Here is a 13,093-nt window from a genome sequence, read left to right on the forward strand (position 1 = left end):
AAGCATACAAAACAAACCAGTAAACAGAGTTCTTCCATGGCCTCTGCTTAGCCCTCAGCGTGACTGTTACCTGGAAGTGTAAGATGAAGTCAGTGCTTTTCTCCTCAATTTGCTTTTGGTCACGGTTTTTATCACCGAATTAGAAACCAAACCAAGACAGTTTGCATCCGTGGCAATGACTGTATTTTAAACCAGGCATATTCATGTAAAAATCTTATGATAAGACTTCAGCCTCCAAGTTGATCTATTCTCCTTAATAGCTGCAGGATAGTCTATGGTAGGATGGAACTTTATTTACTGAACAAGCTGTCCATTTAAGAATGCAGTAAAATTTCAGGTTACCATTTCCGCAGAAGGCATTCAATCAATGCAAAGATCTTCTGCACTTGAGTTGATCATTTCATATGCTAAATTTTAAAAAGTGAAATGGCTAGTTAAACATTCTTGAACAAATATTTCCAATCTTTTCTTGTAAGCAAGTAACTGTATCTTGTGTGTGCACAGTGGACAGGCCACTGCCCTTGTAGAGCAGGGTGAAAGGTAGTTTTTATATTCTTCCCTACATGTCTCACTTGCTGATAAAGAGTTGTTTGTAAATATGCTCAATTAATTCTATGTTAGGAAAGTTAAGCTAAACACCATCAATCTAGCACATAACATTGTATCAAGCATCGCACTGAATGTCTCCTGTGCACCAGAGTCCTTAAGTTCCTGCTACTGCACCTCTGATACCAATTTCTTATAAAGTGGAGCTTAGCACAGCTTGTGGCTTGTAAGAGAGCACAGTGTGGATGTCACCCCAGGTCCTTGAAGGGTGATGGTTGAGAGCAATCTGGAATATATTCATTTCTATATGAGGGTCTTTTGAGGGCTAGGTTTGTTATCAAACACCATAGCTGTGTACGTGGCAAAGCAGGTAAGCCTGGAGAAGGTTATGCCTTTGGACATGTGTTCAGCTAAGAGCAGTACCTCGGTGACAGTTTGTGGCAATAGAAGCCAACTTAGATACCAGACAGGTTGTACCCTAAGCATTAAGTTCTCTCCAATATATAGCTTCATATTGAAATTAAACAGAAATAAGATGAGGCATTATCAGTTGCATGATGGTATGGACTGTGGGATGGGGGTGGTGTCCACCTCTTTAAAGGATACTGTGCTTGCTCTCCCATTTTAGATTACTCTTACCTTGTCTTGTTCCCAAACTTTCTTTCTGCCCATAGAGCAGTACTTACTGGAAAGTGACTCAGCAGGCCAGTTTTCAAGTTTCTAATTCACGTGTACATGAGTCTTTCATTCTCTACTTCAGCATTGACTCCTGATCCAATCACAGAAGGTGCTGGTTTTTAAATGAAATCAGCAGGGTGCTTCTTGCCAGGATGGTTGTATGCAAGGGGCCCACAGGGGAAGCTCCAGCTCAGGCTGCCTAAGGGTACAAAGCTGCCTCTTTAGTAAGAACAGCTGCCACCGCTTCAGGCTTTACTTTGTGGTAAGCAAGCCAGGTACTCAGTCTTCCAGGTGCTTATAACAACACATCTGCTCTTTCGCCATCTAGGTCTTACCTAGAAGAACCTGATCTTGTTTGCGTTTGTTCCTGTGAGGAACTAAAGTTGTGTAGAGGTTTGTTTTTTGTTTTGGGGAGCCTTGCTTTTCCCGTTTTCCTCTTGAGAAGTGTGCACGCGTGCCTTCATAACCTCATTTGATACTGGTGGTGAGTTGGAAAACACACTTAGCAGCTCAGAAGAGACAGTGTTTTATCCCTAACACCGTTTTCATCGAGATTGGATGCTGGCAGAGATTGCCTACACTCGTGAAATTATCTCCCCTGTCAGGGGCTCCTCCACCCCAAGGGAATGTTAACAGGAAACCAGCACACCACTTTCATTGTGTTCCTACATCTGCTTAACACACACACACACACACATACACACACACACACACACACACACAGAGAGAGAGAGAGAGAGAGAGAGAGAGAGAGAGAGAGAGAGAGAGAGAGAGAGAGATTCACCATGAGTTTTCCTACATGAAGCTATGGTTCGAGGAGGAAGAAACTGAGTTCTTTTTTTTCTCATGTCTTTTTATACATTTATTTCCTAAAGATCAAGCATAGGCTAACTTTGTTATCTCTCTCCCCTAGTGGATGGCTGTATTCACAGAGCTGCTGGCCCCTGTTTGTTAGCTGAGTGTCGGAACCTGAATGGCTGTGAGACTGGACATGCAAAAATCACATGTGGCTACGACCTCCCTGCAAAGTGTGAGTACGGCATGCCTAAACTTCGTTTCAGAATCAGCTGAGAGTGCCAACCTTGCCTTTTATTTTTGCTTCAAAAGAATATCTAGAAAAGGAGATCGCTGAAGTAGAATTTAATTAAATATGCTCATAGTCAAATTTAGTGTGTAGGTGCATGTTTATTTGTGTGATTAAGTATAGAGAATTTTGGTGGCTGTTCAGTTCTTTAACAGTGTCTCTGAAACCGAGAAATAAAAATATGAGGAAAATATACATTTCAGTATTTAAGCACCACCAGTGACAGCTTCTGGAAATGATGCCAACTTTTCATTCCTTGTTCAGCTTCCTTGATTGTGGATGTGTTTAGAGCAAAGGAGATCAAAGTGATGTATTGTGTTTTCAGCTGCCATGTAAAGGCTGATTGGCAATTACAGCCCAGGCATCTGTCACACTCGGCTCTCAAGAGAAGCAAGTGGAATGCAGTTGTCAGTCTGAGAATGTATTTGCTCTTTGAATGTGGAATGGTCAAATTTTCTATTATATTTTAATAGAAAAAAATGCATTGCAATTGACTGACCTTGTTGCTTCAGTGTTTAGCTGTCTGGGGTAGGGTGGTATAGAATAAACGATGAGAGAAGTGATTAAAGGTGCTCCTTTTAAATTCTATAATTTCCAGTGCCTGGGGATGGAGGGAGAGCTTGTGTTACACTATTAAGGTGTGCATTGGCCTGGAAATTGCGACTCCAGTTTAATCTCTGTACTTGCTTCTTAGGATACTGCTTGATCTATGGACACATTTTATGTGAAAGCAAAGCTACTTTTGTTTGTCTTTTATTAGTGAAGAAATTGTGAAGTCAGAAGGTACAGCATAATTTGTGGGATACTATTGGATTCTGTATAGATAGGGTGTGTAGAAATGAGCTACCCAAGGCTATCTGTGAATGGTGACATAGAGCACTTTACTTTAAAGGAAACTTTAAAAAAGTGTATGTGTGTGTGAGTGAGTGTGTGTATGAGTGAGTGAGTGTGTGTGTGTGTCTTACCCACATGTACAGAGGTGTTGAGAGTTCTCACTTTAACTCACAAAACTCATGATTTTGAGTGTTAAAGGTGATTTCATTCTGGGATTATACAGCCCATATTGGCAAATGTGATTCTTTAATCTCTCTAACCTGATGCCACCTGTCAGATGCAGCTGACCTGTCATCATGAGAATGAGCAGATCAACTACTTTAAGACCAAGTAATAAGTAAGGTGGTCTTTTAAATTCAGTCTTTTCTCTGTATAAAAAAAAGACATCAAACTTTTTCTACTCTGAGCTTTGTGAACACAGATAAACTTGGACTCTCTACACATGACCAAGTAAAAATGATGGTTTATGGGTATCATCTAAGAGATGTGGGAAGCTTTTGTAACTTACTTGCTATTTGACATGCTCGTGTACACGATGCTCCATTTCCATTGATTGACTTTTAATTGATTCCAGAGTTATTGAGAATTTACATAGTATCAAGCATCAAGATACAGGGATCAGTATGTCTGTGGATGTGGTAGAAGTTGTCATATTTGAACCCTGTGTTTGAGCTGAAGTATGGTATGTGACTTTCAGAAATATCCTGAAGCAAGTGGATCTTGTGGCCCAAGCTTCTGGACATGGAGAATCAGCATGCCGGACTCAGCATGGAACCCTAGTGAGCTGAGATTCCTACTCCGGTTCTTGTATTACAACTCAAGAATATGAGTGCCAGCTAGGTTTTATGACAACTTAGCACACACTAGAGTCATCTGGGAAGAGGAACCTCAATCAAGAAATTGTCTTTATAACATCAGGCTGCAGACTAGCTTGTAGTTTTTTCTTTTTTTAAAAAAAATTAGTGTTTCATGTTGGAATACTCAGCCCATTGTGGTGGGGTCACCCCTAGACTGGTGGTCGTGAATGTTATAAAAAAGCAGACAACTACAGGGCGAAAGCCAAATAAGCAGCACTCCTCTGTGGCCTCTGTATCATCTCTTGCTCTCAGGTTCCTGACATGATTCTCTTTGATTATGAGTTCTGATATTACACTGTCATCAAAATAAGCCCTTCTCTTCCCTAGTTACTTTTGGTCATGGTTCTTCATCACAGCTGCATTATCGTTAACTAAGATAGCATAGGTAATGAAGAATCGTCCAGTGCAATAGAAAAGAGCAATCCAGCATGGCAGCCTCCTCATAAAAATCAGACATGCGCTGTCAAGGAAAGTGTCTTGATAATTCTGTGTACTTTAAAAGGTTAATGACTGACAACAGTAAGATGACAAAAGGAATGTAAAATTGAGTAACGATAGGATAGCTCACACTTGTATTCCACTTTATACTGCTTTCCAGACTTTCCCAAGGCCTTATATTTTAAATTATGCTTTATAAACATTATGTGTGTTCACTTTCCTTTTCCCTATCCCTGAGAGATAGTTTTCTTTCTCATCAATTTGGTCCCTCCATTTCGGAGTCATTAACAATCCACAGATGTGCTTTTGTAGTGAGAGAATGAAAAGGGAGCTCATTACATACTGTTTGGGTCATTTTCCCCTCCATATTTAATAATTCGGTGACAGTTTGACAGCAGAGACTAGCTCCTATCCGTCCTCTGAGACAGTGGGTTCATCATTATAGGGGTACTAAAGCCAGCCAGCCAGCCACAAGTGATGATATCTTCACGCACCAGCAATTTGTTTTGAAAATGATTTTGTCTGGGTTACAGACAATATTGGTCATTTTGGACTGCTCTCTGCTTTCCTGTGCTTTCTAAATTAATTTATCCACGAATGGTTGTATTTGAATTAATTATTCTTGTAGTCTGTGTTCTGTGACTTATCATGAAAAGCCCCTGGATGTTTTCTCTTTTCTTTGCTGCCTGAATGTTTGAATGGTTTCTTTTGACACAAAACTGACCAATCACTTTTCTCAAAAGAAGTCATGGGTGGCAAGAATACTGACTGGAATTGCACTGAAAGCTAATTCTTAGGAAGTGTACAAAGGGTTGTTTATGTAATTTCAATCTTGAAGGAATGGTCCCTTCTTTAAGATTAGACTTGTTTTTATATTTATAATAAAATTTCAGTGTGTATGTCTATATAGAAGCTTTTTCACATGAAGGGTGTTTAAATTTCTCTGTTGTAGAACTCTGTCCTCCAAGCCTAACAGCCATTATTAGCATTTTAAATAGAGAAGTCATGATAAACTCATAACAGGCTCTCAAGATTGGTCCTGTTGACTGTGCTTTGTAGTAGAAGGGTGGAGAACGGCATTAGATGCTCACTCGATCCCAACCACTCTCCTATATTTTCCTTCAAGCTGTGTAAAATTCTGTTCCAGTTGCACATGGTCTTGGAGGTTTGAGAACATACAGAGGATAACTACACGAGCTAACTGAATCATGAAAGCCAACTGTATAGCCATGGGGGTGCCATTAATCATGCTGCAGTGAGGCTTTTTGGTGATGTCACTGTTTTTGGATTATCTAAGCTTCTGGAGTCAACATCTTTGTCTGTCTTGGTCCTCTATCAGACAATAGTAGAGTTTTGTTCATGGCTGCCCAAGAAAAGTTCATCCACCACTATCGTTGTTATATTGGTGACATGTGGTACAGTGTCCTAATTTTGTGCTTGCTTAATATGTAAGAAAGCAGTGTCTGGAGAGATGGCTCAGTGGTTAAGAGCACTGACTATTCTTCTAGAGGTCCTGAGTTCAATTCCCAGCAACCACATGGTGGCTCACAACCATCTGTAATGGGATCTGATGCCCTCTTCTGGTGTGTCTGAAGACAGCTGCAGTGTACTCATATACGTAAAATAAATAAACAAATCTTAAAGAAAAAGCAGTGTCAAATGAATGACTTTGTTCAGAATCTTTTCATCTAGAAAATAGTTTATCATTTAGTAGTTGTGACTTCTACTTCTCAAACTTTCCATCTTTGCATGGTGCTAGTGGGGTCCGTGTCTCTTATTTCAGTTATAGCAGGGCTGTGCATGGTTGAGACTTTTCTCGCCTACTGTAGCCTTCTTCAGTATTTTCTCATAGGCTGTGTTGCTGATCCTCAGTCTTAGACGCTACTATCTCCTTATCAGAGATAGCTAGACATCTTCATGAATTCTCTTATGTTCTTCACACCTTTGTTAACTATAACCTTGGGTGTCACCTAAGATGTTGTAGTTATCTTGGCTCCTCTGCTTCATTTATAGTTGTACTGTAGCATGTTAACTTCAAATATAGCATATTATTACTTCTATTTTTTGGTAATATCTCCCCATAGCAGAATAAGGATATAGATTTTGGGATTGGGAGCTATTTTGTTATATCCATACAGGTTCTAAAAATGCCCAAGATATAAAGAACATATTTCTTGAGAGAATTAATGAAAATAAACTTTAATCTTTTGACTTTTTTCTTAAGTAAAGTTAAACATCTGTTAACCCAATTTTCTTTGCCTTCTCACAATGTCCTGCCATATCTTGAATGTCTTAAAATGTCTTGAATGGTATGACTTGCTCCCAGCTTCATTCTCTGCATCTCTGTAGGCTTGTGATTGTATAGATAGCTCACTTTTTGATCTTTTCTACTTATTTTTCAGACTCAACTCAGATATCACCTCTGTTAGGAATGATACTCTTATCATTTCATCTACAAATAACCTTTTTTTCCATTCACTGTATTGCATGTTAACACTTTACATGAGGCTTCTTTGGCTTCTCATACATATTTCATAATTGTTTATATATGGACTTAGAGGACAGCCTCATGTTTTGTTCCATAGGAGTCATCTACCTTGTTTTTGAAGATAGAATTTCTTATTGGTTGAGAGCTCACTGAGAAGGCCAGACTGGATGATCAGCAGCAGGCCCAAGGGATACTTCTGTATCCAGTCTTCTAGTGTTGTAGCATTGCATATTATCACAACTAGCTCTTTTATATGGCTACTTGGTATCAAACTCAGGTCTTGGTTGTGTGATAAGCACTTTATTCTCTGAGAAGTCTCCCCAGACCAATGGTTCATCTTTTTATGTATTATAGGTACTGGAGAAATATCTGTCAAAGGAAGAAATTATTAAAACTGGAAAACTGGTACTGAATTGATAAAAGCTTGGACATTAAAGTTATGCTAATATTCCTAAAAATTTGGAATTAGTATTAGTAACATAATTTGTTTGAATGAGTGGTATTAGTTAGTATCCTTATTCTAGTCCCAGGTGCAGAAATAATCTGATGATAGTAGCTTAAAAAGTATTGTTGATCGTAATTAGTACTTCTCTGGTGTCCTTCATCAAGAAATTGTAGTATGTTGAAATATAAGGTCCTTTGAAATTTTATAAGAAGTGAGGATAATTTATTTCCAACATAAAGAAAAATTCAGATATAGAGAAATCAAATATGCTGTTCCCAATAACAAGTAAAATCCAGAGTAGAGGCTTGATTGTGACCAGAAATCATGAACCAAGTGGAGTGTCACTGGCAGTGTGATCCAGTCCTGCTACCTGCTCTTATAAATAAAGTTTTATTAGATGCCAGCTGTGCTGATTTGTTCTTATACTGTTTATGGCTGTGTTTTGGTGTGACTGAGTTGACTAATTCCTGTAGGGGTTGTATAATTTGCATGTCTGAATAATGTGCTATCTAGTCTTTGGTGATTTATTAAGACCTAGTCTGTAGCAATCTTCATGTTTTATAAAGGCATAATTCCTCAAAAAATATATTTATTGAATTTTATTAAGTATATGTAGTTGATCAGAGTTGACAAAGCATAAAAATACCTTCCTGCTATCTATTTCCCAAGACTGTCCTTGTATATTGTTCCTCAAGCAAATGTATAATTAGGAAAATGATCTGAGCCTCTTCAAATCTTTCATGCATCCAGACCATCTTGGAAAAAAATTGCCTGATGAGAAAAAAAAAAAAAGCTCTCTGTATTGAACTGGAACTAATAAGTGAATAAGTCAAGTCTGAGGGAGAGTTAGTTTAGAACACCAAAGTTTGGGCCATAAATCTCTATCCCTTGCCTCCTCCAGTCCGGCTAGCTAATGTGCTGTAAGGGGGCCTTCAGGCCTGAGGAAATTCATAATTGAGAGTAAGTAACTCCAAAGGTGGTTCTGAGTTAGTCCACTGTGGAAAGTGGCCTGATTTTGGCCATCCTGTGCTCTCCCAGCAGGTGTTTGATTGCGAGAACAGTGAAGTGGGCATGCTGGGCAGAGTGCGACTCTGCAGCCTTTGATGGAGACCTGAGGGCTCTCACAAGCCAATTCCATAATTAAATGGCATGTTACTTAAAGAGAAAAAACAGCTTTTGAAAAACACAAAGTCATCACCATCTTCCTTGAAGATGGGGATACCTCTGTTCTTCATAAACACCATTCCTGGTTCATTTCCTTAGGACTTTAACTTCCGTTTGAGGCCGTTTTTTCCTTATCCATGGTTATTTTCTTATATAGTAAGTGGTGGATGTACTTTATCCCCTTAGTGAGCCTCACAATGGATGCTACATTGAGAAATATTTAGATTAAAAGGTCTTGAAATGCAGTTTCAAAGCAAATCATCATGCCTTACACCAGAAAAACTGAGTTAGAAGCACTGTGGCTCAGCAAACTGTATAACTCTAATGAATGCTCAAGTATGAGGGCCACTGCCCAACAGGGGAGAAGAATACCAAGTAGCAACATCACTGTCACCTTCCTGGCTTTGTAACACACACATCATTTTGGTTAGTAGACTAGGGTTTCTTTGAAAGAAAATTCTGGCATGTTCTTCTTTTCCTTTGTAATATTTCCATAGTTAGTAATAATGGCTATATTTGCTTACCCTTCATTCCTTGTTCTCCCTAACAGTTACAGTATAAGAAGGGCAGAGTCATAGCAGTTTCATTGATCCCTGGGATGCATAGCATCTGGCACAAGAAAAGGCTCTTCACACATGTTTGCTGGGAGAATTAGCAATAGCTTGTGTTCTTTCTCCCCTCATCACTAGGGTCACTGTTAGAAACCAACACGACCGCTCTCAAGATGAAGCTCCACAGTTGACAAATCTTATGTGCCATATTTGTTGCTGTCTTCAGCATGGCATCACATCACCCAGGATGCTTCTTTTCATAAAACTTTAATAAGTTTTATTATTATTAAAGAAGAAGCAGAAAAGAGAGAAGACAAGAACATGGATGTGTGTTTGCTGTGGCTTTGGTATAGTTGTGGTAGTCAGAGACCAACCAGCTTTGCAAGGTCGGTTTCCCCCTCCACAGTGAAGTAAGCAGGGCTGAAGTCACCAGGCTTGAACAGCAAGAACTCTTACCTGCTAAATGATTCTGTGGGCCTTGAACATGCCTCTTGATGAAAGGTGTTAGCAGTAAAAGACAGTACAAGAAGACACATACTTTAACGTGTTTGACCACACATGTATCTTTCCCCATCTTCTCCCATTTTAGACCTACTGGAATAATGTAGTTTCTCTTATCAGGCGATTTCCTGACCAATCTATTCTAATATTAGTATCTTTTGAAAGTATATACAGTTTGAAGGTAACCAGGACATTTGTTACTGTATTATCAGATAGGTGGAGAACAAAGCCTACACTTTCTTTCATCATTTGCTGCCTTAGCTGCCCTTCAGAGGACCCTGTCTATAGCTTCTTTTTCCCCCCATATGATCAATAGGAAATAACAGTGTAAATCAATTCCAAGTAATAATGTAAATGCGCTCTTGAAGGCAATTCCTGCTGTGAAATAAGTAGTTAGCAGCGACACTGGCATTAACCACAGTGGGGGTAATCAAGCTGTGGATGTGTTTAATCAGAGTTATCAGCTAAGATTAAAAAGAGAACCACGGTTGTGTGGGGATAATCATTTTCAAGGTTTAAAAGATGAATATGTGAAGGTGTTCTCATAAATTAAAGCCATCAGAATGGCTTTGAGTAATTTAGGATAGTCTGAGGTCAGGCACAAGCAAACAGGAAAGGTTAATCTCGAGGCCATGGTCATTAATGTGCAGAGACAGCAGAATACACTTACGGAAATAAGTAGCAAGCACTGACTTAAATGATCTTCTCCATACATTAAAATATTCCTTGGGCTGTTACTAACATACATGATTTGATTGAAAAGCAAGTGACATGGAACAATTTGTACATGTATTAATTATCTTAGCAATTAATCACTAATTGTAAACACTAAATGTTGGTCCACTTTATGACTTGGTTTAGAAACACTGACAGAGCCAACCATACACTGTGGAATAAACGCTTGATTCCATGGTGTAACACTGAACTTCAAGGTCAATCTGGAAAATTCTGAACTTGATATTCTAATTACATTGTGAAGTCCTTTACCCTCTGAGCATGAGTTTCCTTGTCCATGATTATCTCCGGGTTGTGGTATCTATCTTGCCAGAGTCTGTTAGGAATAGAACTGTGTCTTATTAAGGTAAGACATCAGAGAGAGAGGAGAGAGATGTGACTTTATTGGTAGTTGTAAAATAATTGGCATACTTCATTTACTTGTTCAACCCATTTTTATTGGGTGATTGCTCTGACCTTAGGGGCTCTTCTAGAAAGTAGAGAACTATTGTGAAGAAATCCTAGCCACTTAGACCTGGCGTTCAATCTAAGAGAGGCAGACAGTGAACATATTTGTACAAAACTGAGGACTTTTAGAGGGCAGTGGAAACTGGCAGGAGGATAGCAGAAGCTACCAGAGTGGAAAGGTGAAGAGGCAGCTTTCCTATGCGGTCGGGGATGGCCTCCATGCGGATGTGATATTTGTGCAGAGAGCTGTTCTGCTTCCTCAATGAAAAACCATTGCAGACAAAAGAAAACACTTTACCCCTGGATTAAATTCAGCTTACATAAAATAAGAAAGCGGATAGCCAGGGAATTCTCCTTGGGTTGTGGCCTTTATCCTTACAGTTGGTTTGTCTTTGTTCTGATGTCCAGGCATGTATGCATGGAGATACATACACACAACCGTCCCAGCTTAGCTTTTACTGGTAAGGAACGGATTGCTGTGACAAATCAGGATCAGACAGGAGTTTTAATGGTCATTTTAAAGATCACTTATCGATTGCCTTGTATTTTCACAGCTTGGGAAATTGAAGCCCAGGATGACGGTTTAATCTTTCCCAGGATTTTAAAATAAGTAGCAAATACAAGCACCGAGCTGGAGTTTCTCGCATTACAGTCTCTTTGTTAGAACTGAGCTCTGTGATCATGCTAACATCGCTGTAAGCACTTTATGAGAGACTGTAGCCATCTACTCAATAAAAGAAAGGCCACAAACATTTGAAGAAAAAAAGTTCTCACCTCAAACAGTGCACTTGCCACTTCATTGATGACAGTAGTCTTGATAAGTTCCACATCATTGCTAAAACCATGAGCTTCCCTGGAAAGGTTTCTCACAGGAGTCCCTCAGAGTCTTACAGAATTATCTGTTATCTGAGGAAACATGGAAGTCACCTATATGATGTAATGAGAATTCTTCATTATCCTTAACTGAGAAATTTACAGTAGCTTACTTTCAGAGGAAAGACATCCTTCAGAAGTCATTTTGACAGACATCCGACATGCCTGAAAAGCCATTGACATTTCTTACCTAGAAGTGTAAACATAATCTCCCACTCCACCCAAGAGCAGCTGGGACTTACTGATGTCCTTTAACTGAACAGAATCTGTCTGAGGTAGGGGCATTGCTGAGCTTACGTTTAAAGTGATGTTGGCTTGTATGGATGATCTCTCTGTCTTTGCATCACTACCTGCTGTTCACCTAGGGCTGTCATGACCAATTACAGCACGCAGTGTCTGTAAACAGCACAAATGTTCTGTCCTGGAGAGCAGAGATAGGAAAGAGAACAATGTGCGTGTATGCCTTCTACAGGCCTTATGAAGAAATCCATGCAGCTTTTTCCAACTCTCTTTAGGTCCAGGTTTTTTTCTGGGTTGAGGCACATAATTTCCAGTTTCTGTTTCACTCCTCATATGTTATTTTCCCTGCCTCATTGTCATTTCTTTAAGGTCCCTTGTCATTAGGTTTAGGGTTTACTCCAAGCCATCTCCCCTCTCTAGTTATTGAGATCCTCAACTACATCTATCTACAAAGATTCTTTTGTTTGATTTTTTTTCTAAATAAATTCAGCTTCTTGTTCTGGGGCTCAGAACACCATTATTTTTCCTTGAAAATCAGTACCCCACGATGCATTCTTTGTAAGATAGCAAGTTACAGGTCATAAACAGCACTGAAGAAATGAGAAATGCAATAACAATCTGAGGGACCTCAGGCTACCTCCGGAAAGATCCACGGAGTGAGCGGCTAGAGCTGAAGCAACAGTGCAAGCAAGCCTAGAAGTGGATCTTGCTTAACCAGACAACAGCCATGCAGTGGCCTTGGCACTACACCCTGCAGCCTCTGTCAAACTGTCAGGTGTTTGCCTCCCTGAGTTTGACAGCAACACCAAGAAGCATCCTGAGCCAAAGCCACCCCAATAAGTCCTTCCAGAATTCTCAGCGTCTGAAATTGGGAGATGGCATTTGTTACTCAAGTTTAGAGCTGCGTATTAATGCAGTCATCAGATATTAGTGCAGCAACCATGGTGGAGTGTATAGGGCAGGATAAGGAGCCCAGTAGCAGAGTTGGCAGTCCATATGACACTTGTATTCCATGTGTCTGACTTAGCAATGGCCAATCATGGGAGGTAAATTAAAACACATTTAATCAATGACTTCAAAATCAAGAAATGCAGTCACACCCATTAACCATAGTACATCCTTTTACAATACTTCTAGCATTGGTAGCGTATAGGTAAAAAACTGATAATGCCAATGAGGGTGTTGGAGAGAGGGAGGGGGAGGGGGAGAGGA

At 39.6% G+C, this 13,093-nt stretch overlaps 1 protein-coding gene across 13 annotated transcripts in view; it reads left to right on the forward strand.

Annotated features, from left to right (window-relative positions):
- The window catches only part of Macrod2 (mono-ADP ribosylhydrolase 2), a 1,857,339-nt gene that overhangs the window by 578,659 nt on the left and 1,265,587 nt on the right, over positions 1-13,093 (forward strand). For 12 of the 13 annotated variants that reach the window (XM_076929849.1, XM_076929852.1, XM_076929850.1 and 9 more), the window contains exon 5: positions 2,138-2,254. In XM_076929849.1, coding sequence (XP_076785964.1) covers positions 2,138-2,254 — 117 coding nt within the window. Of the gene's footprint in view, positions 1-2,137; positions 2,255-3,839; positions 4,026-13,093 lie in introns of those variants that run through there. The other variant, XM_076929862.1, reaches the window with a different exon arrangement.

Source organism: Arvicanthis niloticus, chromosome 2 (assembly GCF_011762505.2).
Source record: "Arvicanthis niloticus isolate mArvNil1 chromosome 2, mArvNil1.pat.X, whole genome shotgun sequence".
In the NCBI taxonomy this organism is placed as follows: domain Eukaryota; kingdom Metazoa; phylum Chordata; class Mammalia; order Rodentia; family Muridae; genus Arvicanthis; species Arvicanthis niloticus.